The following is an 11,876-nucleotide window of genomic DNA, read 5'->3' on the forward strand; positions in this document are numbered from 1 at the left end:
TAGGGTGTTGGTAGCTCTGTGCGGGCTTCAGGAAAACCGAGTTTTTGAACATTCCCATCATCCCCAGAAAGGCAACATCCTGGTTGCCAACAAGGAGGGTCTTGTCCATGGTCCCCAGTGAGTGGTCCAGGGCTCTGTCATGTTCTGCACCCCCAGGTCCCTAGTCCCCCAAGTCCCCAGACTGCCCCTGCTCAGAGGACCTCAGAGGGTAGAAAGCATTTTCCAAGGACCTGGAGGACAGTGGGTCACAGATGGAGAACGAAGTCCAACAGACTCTTCTGCAAGCTTGTGGGACCTTAGGGGTCCCCCGTCTCGGCACCCCGCTTTACAGAGAGGGAGCTGAGGCCTCATCTCCCGTAGCCCCTCCACAATAGGTGGTCTCATCCCTGTTCCAGGACCCCCAGACCCTGTCTTCTCCAGGGAGCTCTAGGGGTGACCCCAGCCCAGGCAGTGCCCAGGGGACCCCCCCCCATCAGCCTGCAATCTCTCCCTTCCCCATTCTGTGGGCCTGGGCATGCTGCTACGATGCTGGATACCCCTGCCCCTGGCAGAGCTGCCCCCAACCTCCTTCTCACCCCTCTCACTTCCCCCCTCAGGGCAGTCAGTCAGTGTGTGTGCGCGTGTGTGTGCGTGCGAGCGCGCGAGGCTACCCAGGGGAATGGGCCCCACATGCGAGGGGTGAGCAGGGGTCCCCCAAGATCTGAGGGGCTCTCATTCCCAGTGTAAACCCCAGGGGAGGGTTGAGTCTGGCCTGATACCAAATCTAGTACGTGGGCATTAAAACAGGGAATAAAACCCAGCCCTGGTGCCACAGTGAGACACGGCCACAGGGCGCAGACCCAGCCAAGATCGTGGTGCGATGTCTCTGTCAAACCCGCAGAAGAATTCAGGTGCCAGGGAGGTTCTCAAGGAGCACACAAGGGCCTCCAGGATGCTCTAGGCTGAGAGCCCAAATCCCAGCCATCACACCTGGAGAGAGAGGCATGTTTCCTAAGGACCCTGGGGCTGGCTCGTGGCACCTGGAGGACATTGGCATCAAACACAGAAAACCCTCCATGTGTCAGAAGAGCCCGGAGCTGAGACGTGGGCACGTGATGCCTCAGGGCAACTTCTCCAGGCAGGAAACAGACCGAGGGCGTCGCACACTGAAGTGTGTCCTGATGCCTCCTTCAGACGTGGCCGAAGGGAGTGAACACATGAGAGAGAAGTGTCTCAGAGGACAGAGCCCTGAGGACAACGCATCGGAGCCACCAAGCCAGGGCTTCAGGGACACCCACCCCCAGAGACCCAGCCTGCCAGCAGACGCGGAGCCCGCCACCCTTCCCCCACAGGATCGCCCAGCCCTTCGCCTGCTCTTGGTCCCCAGTGCTGAGCCCTGGGCCAGGGTCACTCCTACTCTGGCTGGAAGGTGTGTGACGTAGGGGACCCCTGCAGGACACAGACCACGAGACCCTGGATTCAAGCGTCGCGTCCTGGCTGGATGAGACTTGGGGAACATGAGACAGAAGGTGGGGGAAGACCCTCGAGGCGCAGAAGGGAGGTGAGCTGGTGTGGCCGAGAGCAAGGACTGAGCAGCAACTCGGAGGACGCGGCAGAGTGACTCTGTGCCTGTGTCGAGCTTTTGAAGGATTCCGGCTCCTTCCTGACCTGTGTGCCTTTGCCACTGCTGTGAGACCAGCACGCCACGGTCAGCCCACCACTTAAAGCACAAGGGGCTTGCGGAGCTAAGCCAGCTCAGACCAGCCCACCTCCTGCCAACACAAACCTGTGAAAAGAGATCCAGCTGAGAACCATGGAGCACAGGTGAGCCCGGCTGGAGCCAGCCGGTCCAAGCTGACACCCCGGCGGGAAAGCTAAACTGGTTTATGGCACCAAGACTTTGTGCTTGTTTGTTACACGGCAGTAGCTGACTGATCCTATTGTTTTCTCTTCAGGTGATCTCATCCATGCCTGCCACCTTCGTCACCAAATACACATGGGTGACGCCAAAGTATCTGCCTCTCACCCAGGCCTGGACTCCACCTCCCCCCAGAACACCTGCATTTGGGTGTCCCAGGGCTGCTCAAGCTCCGGCCCACCCCGGTCTTCTCCAGACCACCGCGTTGCCTTTCCAAGTGGCCCAGAATCCGTGTCCCCATCTACATCTCCACCGCTCTGGGGTTTTTCAAAGACCGTTTATCTTCCAGGGAGGCCCTGTTCCCCGAGCCCCACCATCACTTTCTTAACTCCCACCACCCTTCATTTCTCAGCTCGAATGTCTCTTCCTCCAAGAAGCTCTCTCTGACTCCTCATCCCTGTCCCGGAACAGGTGGGACCTGCCATTGTTTTGCAGTTGGTACCTGTAAGCGTGTCTCCCTGGGCCTGTAACTGTGTGCTCGGGTGACTGCGCTGGTGTCTGCATCCCCCAGTGACGGAGCTGCGTGTGCCTGTTTCGCTCACTGCCCCCCACGGCCAGCACCACACCCACCACGTGAATGCGCGGCGCTAGGCGAATGGCTTCCTGAGCAAGGACAGGATGTCAAGGAAGACACGGAAGGTGGCAGAGACGCTGCAGAGAAAGCACGAGGCAGGCCGCACTGGACCGGCCGTGGTCTGTTTCGCAGCAGGTAAGGGACTGGCAGCGTGTTTCTGCCAGGGGATCCAGAGGACACAGGCAGAAGGGAGGCTCCTGGCTTGGCATCCCCTGGCCAGTCAGCACGTGCCCTCCCACCCCTATCCCTTCGTGATGATAAAGGGCCCTGCTGGGCTCAAGTCGTGGCACCATCAACGGCTTGGGGTCACCAAACTCCTCTCAGCAAGCAGTTGGATATGCAGACCTGCAATTTGGAACAATGCTCCCAGGGTCCAGGGGGACCACAAGTCGAGCTTTAAAGGGGAGAGCTGGTGGACAGCAGCTTGCTCTCACGGCAGGACAGTGTGCGCACAGGAGGCTGTGAGAGAGGAATGAGAGGGTCGGGCCGGCTCCATGCACGTGCTGCCGGCTCTCCCCGGTGTCGTGGGCACCACAGACGGCAAAGCCATGCAGCCCTGGCCCCCAGCCCCACACAAAGACCAGACCAACGCAGCATGTGTGCTCTGGGTGCCACCGGAGGCAGAAGGGGCACACGCACTCGGCCGTGCCTTCACTGTGGCTTCAGATCTTTAAAAAATGCCACCATCCCCCCTTTGTCCCTCCATCCGCGACAGGGTGGGCGTGGGGCCAGGAGTGGCCCTGTCTGAGCCCAAGCGCCTCGTGGCACCACCTTACCGTCTTTCGGGAGGACAGCCATGCGGTTGGTGAGCTTCAGAGTCTCACAAATGTCCATGAACTTTTTCATAGTCAGGAAGCTGGACGTGCTCTGTCTGCCTGCGGTGCGGAGCAGGCACAACGTCCGAGTCTCCCGTTCTGCCACGTGAGGCTGCGCCCCAACCCCCACCACCCCCGCAGCCCCAAAACGCCCCTGAGGCTTCAGGACAGAGACAAGGGGGCGCTCAGTGGAAGATGGAGACTGGCGGGCGGCAGGAGGCGCCTCTGTTCCGAGCCAGCAGGAGGCAGGTCCCCAGAGAGGCTCAGGAGGTGGGGTCCCCACGCAGGGTCCCCACGCAGGGCCCCCTCTGCTCTCCCAGGCCCCTCTGCCACCCCTCCCTAGCCGCGTCCATCTGACTGAGGCTCCCCGGGACCCCCTCCCACCCTCTCCAATAGGGCTGCTGGGCGCCCCGACCCCAGCCCCCACGCCTGGAAGTGGGTTCCTGCCCCTCCATCCCACCTGTTCATCCGGGGCAGAACCTCCTCCTGGTTCATCACCGCCAGCCCCTCATCCTGCCATCAGCCTGGGGACCTCTGCATCCACGTGGACAGCCCGCCCCTCTCCAGCCTCTGGCTTTCCGACCTCCCCTCTGCAAGGGCCTCCCCCACTCAGCCCTGGGGGCCACCACCCAGAGCTGCCTAGCGCGCAGGGTCTCCTGGACCAGGGCCCCGGGCTCTGCCGCCCACCCCAGCCTCTGCTCACAGCCCGGCCAGCCCCACCCTCCGTCCTGCCATGCCGCACCCACCCCAGGCCGTGACCGACTGCTGTGGGCTGTGAGTTTGTGTCCCCCAAATTCACATGCTGAAGCCCCAGTGGCGGAGTGAGAGGAGGCCTTGGGAGGTGAGGGGGGTCAGCTGAGGTCACGAGCACAGGGTCCTCATGGTGGGACTGGTGCCCTTAGGAGATGAGGCCAGAGCTCCCCCTGCCTGCGTGTGAGGACATGGCAGAGGCCTCCCTCTCTCCAGGGCCCTCACCCCCCGTCTGCGCAGGGCCCCGGCCTCTGGGGCCCTGGCGCTGGACTCACTGAAGAGCAGCAACATCTTGGCGGTCTGTTCCGCGCGGCCCAGGCGCACGTCGACCACGCCCTCATGGTAGTCGGTGGACAGCACGCGGAAGCCCCTCACCCCCTTCACTGGGCGGGGGAGAGGCACAGAGCTGCCGGCTCGAGCCCGGACAGCAGGGGCGTCTGGAAGGACGCAAGGACGCCCCACTCCTGGCCCAGGCCCCAGGCCCTTGAGCGTCAGTCCCCACTGGCCCACATTCCCTGGGGAGGACAGCCGGGGCCAGCGCTGTCGTGGGCCACCCAGGGTCTCGGTGGCCAGGAAGCCCATGGACAGCCACCCCCCAGCGGTACGCACAGGTGTTCCTGAACACGGCCTTCTTCCTGTCTTTCCGCAGAATCAGCGAGTGTGCCTGGCACCCCCGCGCCCTGAGGGGAGAGGGGCTGTGAACTCGCGGCCAGGGAGCCCTTTCCGGGCCCCGTTGTTCTGGGACTTTTCACCCTGGGCCAGCGCCGGTCCTGCAGCTCAGGGGACACGCTCCAAACACCCACTGCCCACGGAGGCCCCGGGACAGCGGCCGCCCCTCCCAAAATCGGCCCTTGGAGTCTTAGGGTGGGAAGTCGTGGGCGCTGGGGTTTCTGAGACAGTTCTTGTGGGAGTTCCAGGCTGAACCCAACCCCACTCAGCCCCCTTTCCTCTACTCCCTGGGCTCAGAGTGCAAAGGACATGCTGGCCCCCACCCTCGCCCACTCACCCGTTAAAGGCGAGGACCACCTTCAGCTGGCCTGCTGTGTGAACCTTCATCACAGATGCCCCCAGCTTCCTCTTGTCTCTGCCCGGCAAGACACCTCGGGCGTCGGAAGCAATGGCAAGGATGTACCAGAACCCCGAAAACTGCAGAGAAGGTGCTGGGGGGCAGGCTGCCACACTGGTTCTGCCCCCACCCTAGGTCCCCGAGAACCCACAGGACCAGTGTCCCTCGCTGAGGCCCAGCCCACATCCAGCACTCACAGGCTGGCACGGCCCGGCCTCGGGGCCCCCAGTGTCACCCCAGGCAATGGGGGCAGATGTGCAGCTGGTCTGGGGTCTGGGGCGTCCCTGGGCTGGGCCAGTGGGCACCGTGTGTCGGAGCTTCCTGCCTGCATGGGCCTGGCGGGGTCCCGTCCCTCCCAGCTGGCCCCGCACCATTCTCCCGACTCCTCTGGCAGCAAACCCGGGCTCCCTGCCCACCACGTCTACTCTGCCTGTGCCCATGGCCGCCCCCTCCGGAACCTTCACCCGGCCGGCGACCTCATTGTTCCAGAACATGCCCTGCTGCCTGCCTCCCCTCTGCCCACCAGGCACCTCGGGAGACCTCAGGCCCCTGTCTGTCCCCTTCTCAGAGCTCCTGGCCCTTATGGCCCATGGCTGGCAGTTGAGTTTGAAGCCCCAGCCTGTCCCCAGAGGAGGCCGCCGGAGGTCAGGGACAGGCCAGGTGGGCAGCCCCGCCAGGCCAGCCGAAGCCAGTGCCCGAGCCTCCTGCCAGCCTGCCCAGCCCGGGGCCCTGCCCACAGTCTCCGGCAGCTCTTTCCGGATGATGCCCGCCCTGCCCCAGCGAGAGGACTCGGGGTGGGGGCACGAGGCTCACCTTGCTCCAGTTGAGACTGTGGGACTCCCTGGGGAGCGGCTCCCGCTCCTGGGACCCCACAGCCAGCACCAGCGCCAGGACCAGCACAGGCAGCAGCCGCATCGTCGCCCCCTCCCTCAGCCACCCGCCTGGATGTCCAGGGGCAGCCAGGCAACCTGCGGCCTCACACCAGCCTAGTGGGCCAACCCGGGGCGGGGAAGGGGGAGGGCCCTCGGAGCCGCACAGCAGCCAGTGGGCGCTGCCGGCCTGGGACGGCCGAAGGTGGAGGCTATGATGTTCCCGGGTCACCCCCCTGGGCCTCGGGTCACCGCGTGTCCCCTGAGCTAATGCACCAGGCTGGGAGGCTCCTGGGCACCTCCACCCCGGGGGCTCCCTTCACGGGAAGATGCGCTCACAGAAAGCACGGCCTCTGTGAAGTCGGGGCTCAGCCGCTGCTGGAGCTGACACCAGGGCTGCCTTCCCGATGCCCTTGGCAGGTACTGATGTGCCTGTGTGCACGTGTGCGTGCGTGTGAGGCACCCAGTGCGCACCCCGCCTCACCACAAGCGACGGCAGCCCCCAGCTCCCAGCCTGCCTCCCCCGAAGGCCCGTGCTCCTGCCAGGACTTGAGGCACAGCCCCTCCAGAACACAGGAGGACAGACAGGCTCAGGCCCTGCCCCTGCCCCAGAGCCCCAGGCCAGGAAAAGCCAAGCCTCTACGCCCCGGGCACCCCAGCAAGCACCCCCTGGGCACCGATGCAAGTTTCCTCAGCCCAGCGCCCTGCCCACACCTCAGCAGGACCACGGGCAGACCAGCCCCCCGTCTGCCCGGGGCCCATGGTCACCCCTGCAGAAGGAGCAGCCGCCTCCAGCCCAGCCCCCACCTCCAGACCAGGGCCTGGGTCCAGGCCCTCCCAGCCCCGAGGGACTCGGCGGGGACGGCTGCAGGCCAGCGCTCTGGTCCCAGAGCCGCTCTGTGCCCTGCAGTTTGGCCCTGGAGAGCCCACCCCACCCTCCTCCTCTCCCTGCAGCGACCAGGGCCCCAAGAAGGCCACTCCACGACAGCTCTTCTGACGGCTGGGACACAGACCAGAGGCATCAGCGTGGATTGTGGAACCACTTTATTTGAATCGGCAGAGAGCGCCCCTGGGAGCAGCCAGCCCGACACCCTGCAACCGGGCAGCTGAGTGTGCAGAACAGGGTCTGGCCACCTCCACCGGACACGGCGGGCACCGTCCCCAGGGACCGTGGCATTCACTGAAAACCGAGAAGAGCACAGGGGACCCGGGCTCGCCCTGAAAGCCATCAGCTTCCCCGGCCCCCAGCCTGCATGGCAGCAGGGCCGCTGGAAAGAAGGGGCCCCGAGAGACCCAGGCCCCTCCCACCACCCAGGAGCCTGGGGTGCTCGGGAAGGCTGCTCACCTGGAAGACCTTGTGTGCACAGGTGACTGCAGGGGAAGCGAGACGGCTGTGAGTACTGGGCGTCTCCCTGCCCAGCCGGGCGCCCAGGACAGTGAGCAGCCACTGACCACCCAGAGCCCCACCTGAGACGGGGGCCAGCCCCGCAAGCCCGACTTTGGGCAGGGAGGAGGTGACTCCTTGAAGACCCCTGCCTGGCTCCCTGAGGCCCGGAGGGTCCCCAGGTCCAGCAGAAGCTGGCGAGTGGCCCCATGCTCCGTCCCCCAGCACGAGGCGACACTCACGGTCCCTCTGCAGCGTGGCCTGCTGCTGAGACAAGAAGCCCAGGCCTTTGCTCCACTTGGTGAAGAGGCTCATGGCCTCCTGGCTGGCCAGCTCTGTCCGGCCTGCGGGGCAAGACGCCCTCCTGAGACCCAGGCCTGGGGCTGGGGAGGACGGGTCTGCAGCAGGACTCGGACGGACAGGGACCCTGCACTCCTCTGACCCCAAGGCCTCTGACCACGTGCAGCCCTCCCCCAGCCCTGGACCACGTCCCTCCCTCCACGCAGGGTCCTGAGCAGGGATGAGGCCAGTGGGAGTGAGGAGCAGAGCATGGCCACTGTCTCATGTCGCCCAGGGCGGGCAGGGGACCGGTGCAGCCAGCGGACAGTCAGAAGCCCCCAGCGAGGCTGCGGCTGGCGGGCAGACTGCCTGGGGCGTCCCAGCCCCACTCACTGTACAGCTCCACGGTGCCAAAGGCCTCGTCCGCCAGCTCCAGCTGTGTGAACACCACGGCATAGTCTCTGAAGTTGGTGCCCAGAACCCGGTACTCCAGCACACCCAGGGCTAGGAAGGAGGTGCCCCGAGGGAGGGGCCTCAGACCCAGCGGGAGGCCCCTCCCAGTAGGCAAGGGCCCCAAACCCTGGCCCCCTGGTCCCTGGACCCCCCCAGGTGCCAGCACACAGAGCCTCACAGTGGTTGATGGATGGCGTTGATGGATGGCAGGTGAGTCCCAGCTCATGTCAGCTCACGCCCCCTCACCCTGTCCCCCTGGGGCCAGAGCACTACAGAGGGAAGCCTGGGGTCCCGGCTGAATGTGCCAGGTGCGGCTGTCCTCTGACCTCAGGGTTGGCACCAAACCTCTGACAAAACTAGGTCCTTCCGCTTCCCGGGGGAGAGCTGCACTGAAGCCGGGGACGGAGTCGCCCCGCCCCTTCCCGAGCCGCTGGCCCTGCCCGCAGAGGGCGGGGGTGCTGCCCGGACAGAGGGCCCGGGGCGGCTGGCGGCAGAACCCCGGTCCCGAGGACGGCCGGGGAAACGCAGCCGTCCCTGCGCTGCCCAGAGGGGCCTCAGCGGCCGTCGGTCTTACAGGGGTTCCAGAACACCCATCCGGAATTTTGCTTCAGCAGTTCCACAGTGTGCAGGTGGCACCTCTCCAGCCTGGAACAGAAGGGGATCCTCCGTCCCCCAGCGTCTGGGCGCAGGACGAGAGGAGGCAGGTTCTGCCGCCCTGAACTGGCCGGCGGCCATCGTGTTCACAGAGGGGATTCGGCCTCTGTCTTGGTGGCCCCAGTTCCCGGAAGCCCTGCTCTCCACCAAAGCGACCCGTCAGGGAAGCGGGCCGGCCCAGGGCCGGCAAAGTGCAAAGTTGCTCCCTCGCCTCCCGAGAGCCCTGGTCCTCCAGCCCCGCGTGAAGACGACTCAGAAGCCCCCGAGAGTCAGACAAACAGGGGCATCTGCAGTTTTGGATAAAGGGATGCAGCAGCCAGTAGGGGCCCGTGGCCCTGAGCCGTCAGCCCTGAGAATGATCAGACCTGCTTTTGCCGGAGCAGCGGGAGCCGCTCACCACAGCGCTCCGGGGAAGACACAGGAATAACCAGGAAAGGCGTGAATGCAAGGGCCGCCAGCAAGAGGGAGCTGTAACCCAGCAAAGCGCACCCCGGAGCTGTGAGACCCGGAACCGGCGAACAGAGAGACAGATGGAAGGGACGGGACGGACGGTCCAGAGATACAGCCAAGCACAGAGGAGGCTGGTGCGTGAGGAAGAGAGCGTCTCAGGTGAGTGGAGCAGACGCGGGCTGCAGGGTGCGGGGTGCCGGGCAGCTGGGCTGTCCTCTCGGGAACAGCGGTCACGCCCCACGTCTCCCCAGGGCACAGCCGGTGCACCAGGGAGGTGCGTGGCCTCTTGGCACAAGAGGCGGAAAGGCTGCCTTACTCACCACGCACAAAACCCAGAAGCCCTAAAAAAGCAAGCCTGGTTTACCTCCACACAAAGATAAAAAAAATCGTTCCCATCCAAAACTCCTTGATGGTCTGAGAAAAACAACAAACGGGGAAATCTATCTGCAACTACCTTTTACCGCAGGCAGTGGCCAAAATCCCTAACACTTAAGGGTTCTTACAAGTCAGTAAAAACCCACCCGAGGGAAAATATGCCAAAGGTATGAACAGACAGTGGGTTAAAGGAAACACAAAGGCTGAAAAGCAGGTTCCCCCAACCCCAAGTCCTCAAGGTTAGAGAAGGTGGTAAAAACGAACACGGCCAGGAACACAGGGACCAGGCGCCCCGGGCTGGCACCAGCTCAGGGGACCGGCCTCACACGACACGGAGCAAAGCTTCCAGGAGGACGGGCGCACTTTGACTCCCGAGGGTTCACCCTCTGAGGCCAGCTCACAGGACTCCCCAAAGTGCGTTTCCAGCTGCAGAAGCCTGGAGACCCCTGGCAGCCGCCCGCAGAGCACGGGACCGAGAACTACACAGCCGTAAAAAGGAACAGAGTTCCTCCCAAAATGTCATAGTCACCACATGGCCCAGCAATCCCGCTCCTGGGTGTGTCCCCCAGAAACTGACAGCAGCGTCCCGAAGAGATGTGTGCTCACTGCAGCCCGAGCTGGAAGCAGCCCAGGTGCCCGAGCTGGAAGCAGCCCAGGTGCCCACCGACGGACGGCGGCATAAACAAGTGTGGCCCATCCGCACGCTGGAACGTTACTCATTCTTAAAAGGGAGGAAATCCCAACACAGGCGGCAGCATGGTTGAAGGACACGAGGACATTATGTGAGTGAAACAGGCCAGTCACAAAAGGACAACTATCGTGTGATTCCACTCACACGAGGTGCAGAGGAGTCAAACTGCAGAGAAAGAAAGTAGGTGGTGGGGCCGGGGCTGGGGGCGGGGCGGGGGCGGGGGGGAGTGTCTGATGGGGACAGAGGTTCCGTTTGGGAAGACGAGAAAGTTCTGGAGATGGATGGTGGGGGTGGTTGCTCAACAGCACGAATGTGCTGAGTGCCACTGAGCCGTGCACTTAGAAGTGGTTAAGGTGGCAGATCCTAATGTTTATTCTACCACAATTTCTAAACGTCAGCAAAGACAAAAGAGAATACAACGCTAAAAGGTTCAGAAGAGGGCAGGGACCCAGGGGCTGACAGGGAAGTGCTGTCCACGGCGTCAGACCACGCGTGTGCTCACGTGAGGCCACCCCACCCCCGCAGCACAGCGCCCTCGCCGCCGCCTGCCCGCTCCCGCCCGCCCCACTCCCTCCAGCCGGGCGCATGATCCGCTCCACGGGTCAGAGTCAACCGAGGCTCAGCCTGATGCCACGAGCCCAACCAGACAAGCGGCCTCAGTGACCACACCCCCGGGGGATCCCATTTCCCAGAGAACCAGTGGCTCTTGGGCACAGATGCACGGCCCACTTTACCTGGGATTCAGCAGGGCCTTGCACAAAGAAGAGACCCCTCCAACCAGCCGACCGGGGACCCGGAGCAGCAGGCAGGGCGGCCAGAGGCTGCCCCTGGCCCCAGGCGAGAAGGCCTGAGTCCCACCTGGGCGCCCAGGCCAGGAGTCCGGGGATGCAGGCCCAAGAGGCCAGGCAGAGGGTGGGGCTCAGAGCAGAGCTCAGGGTGGAGGGAGGGAAGGGCGGGGACGGGGGATCTGGAGGGTGCCTCCCCACCTGTGCCGGGAGGCCAGCATCTTCAGGTTGTTTTCAGGAGTGAGGGTCACCACGACCCCCTCAATGTTCTTCGTGGCCTTCTCCACCGCAAAGTCCCTTTCCCCCGAGGCCACGGCGACCACGTACCAGGACCCCAGAAGCTGATGGAGGAGGAGGGGGTAAGGCAGGCTGGTCCCTCCCACCCCTGGGCCATCCTCTGGGTCCGGGAGCCCGGGGCCCGGCAGCCCGTGTGGTCTGAGCTGGCACCACGGGGGCCCAGGAGCCATGTGGCCCCAAGGAGTCCAGGCCACTAAGACAAACATGGCCCCAGACGTGTGTGGCATGAGAGGACTGTTACCTGCTGAGGGTCCAGCCTCCCCAGCCACAATGCCTGGGCCCTGGGCACAGAGACTAGAGCCAGAAGGGCAGTCAGCAGCACGCCCGCCATCCTCCCAGGGGTCCACGCAGCAGCGCACACACCTGGGGCCCGGCCGGCTAAGAGGTCGCTCCAGCCCCTGGAAGCCTGTTTATATGGCTCTGACGCCCTGCTGTGGGCGGCCACCAACCACCGGGACGCCATCCTGGCCTCACTTCTCATAAGGTGGCGACATTACCTGAGGCGGGGCGGAATTCACCCTCAGGTGCCAGAGAGTG

The 11,876-nt window shown here is 64.4% G+C and overlaps 2 protein-coding genes across 2 annotated transcripts; both read right to left on the reverse strand.

Moving 5' to 3' along the window:
• Nucleotides 1-2,763: 2,763 nt before the first annotated feature.
• LCN10 (lipocalin 10) lies at nucleotides 2,764-6,733 on the reverse strand. Its single transcript, XM_032479145.1, has 7 exons — nucleotides 6,686-6,733; nucleotides 5,916-6,161; nucleotides 5,043-5,182; nucleotides 4,607-4,716; nucleotides 4,312-4,419; nucleotides 3,248-3,346; nucleotides 2,764-2,816 (listed from the first exon to the last, which is right to left on the reverse strand). Exons 1-7 carry the CDS (start codon nucleotides 6,731-6,733, stop codon nucleotides 2,764-2,766), a joined length of 804 nt encoding a protein of 267 aa, XP_032335036.1.
• A 443-nt stretch (nucleotides 6,734-7,176) lies between these two features.
• LCN6 (lipocalin 6) lies at nucleotides 7,177-11,670 on the reverse strand. The gene is made up of 5 exons (XM_032477377.1): nucleotides 11,581-11,670; nucleotides 11,244-11,383; nucleotides 8,662-8,732; nucleotides 8,028-8,138; nucleotides 7,177-7,699 (listed from the first exon to the last, which is right to left on the reverse strand). Exons 1-5 carry the CDS (start codon nucleotides 11,668-11,670, stop codon nucleotides 7,200-7,202), a joined length of 912 nt encoding a protein of 303 aa, XP_032333268.1. The 3' UTR covers nucleotides 7,177-7,199.
• Nucleotides 11,671-11,876: the final 206 nt, after the last annotated feature.

Source organism: Camelus ferus, chromosome 4 (assembly GCF_009834535.1).
Source record: "Camelus ferus isolate YT-003-E chromosome 4, BCGSAC_Cfer_1.0, whole genome shotgun sequence".
Taxonomy (NCBI): Eukaryota; Metazoa; Chordata; class Mammalia; order Artiodactyla; family Camelidae; genus Camelus; species Camelus ferus.

Coding starts and splice junctions, on each gene's coding strand:
- LCN10 (XM_032479145.1), bottom strand. CDS start 6,733: ATGGGCCCCGGGCAGACGGGGGGCTGGTCTGCCCGTGGTCCTGCTGAG. Junction 6,162..6,685: donor CTGCCCGTGGTCCTGCTGAG/GTGTGGGCAGGG, acceptor CGGCCGTCCCAG/GCCGGCAGCGCCCACTGGCT. Junction 4,717..5,042: donor GTGGTCCTCGCCTTTAACGG/GTGAGTGGGCGA, acceptor CTCTCCCCTCAG/GGCGCGGGGGTGCCAGGCAC.
- LCN6 (XM_032477377.1), bottom strand. CDS start 11,670: ATGGCGGGCGTGCTGCTGACTGCCCTTCTGGCTCTAGTCTCTGTGCCC. Junction 8,139..8,661: donor ATGGGTGTTCTGGAACCCCT/GTAAGACCGACG, acceptor CCTCCTTCCTAG/CCCTGGGTGTGCTGGAGTAC. Junction 7,700..8,027: donor TGGCACCGTGGAGCTGTACA/GTGAGTGGGGCT, acceptor CTTGCCCCGCAG/GCCGGACAGAGCTGGCCAGC.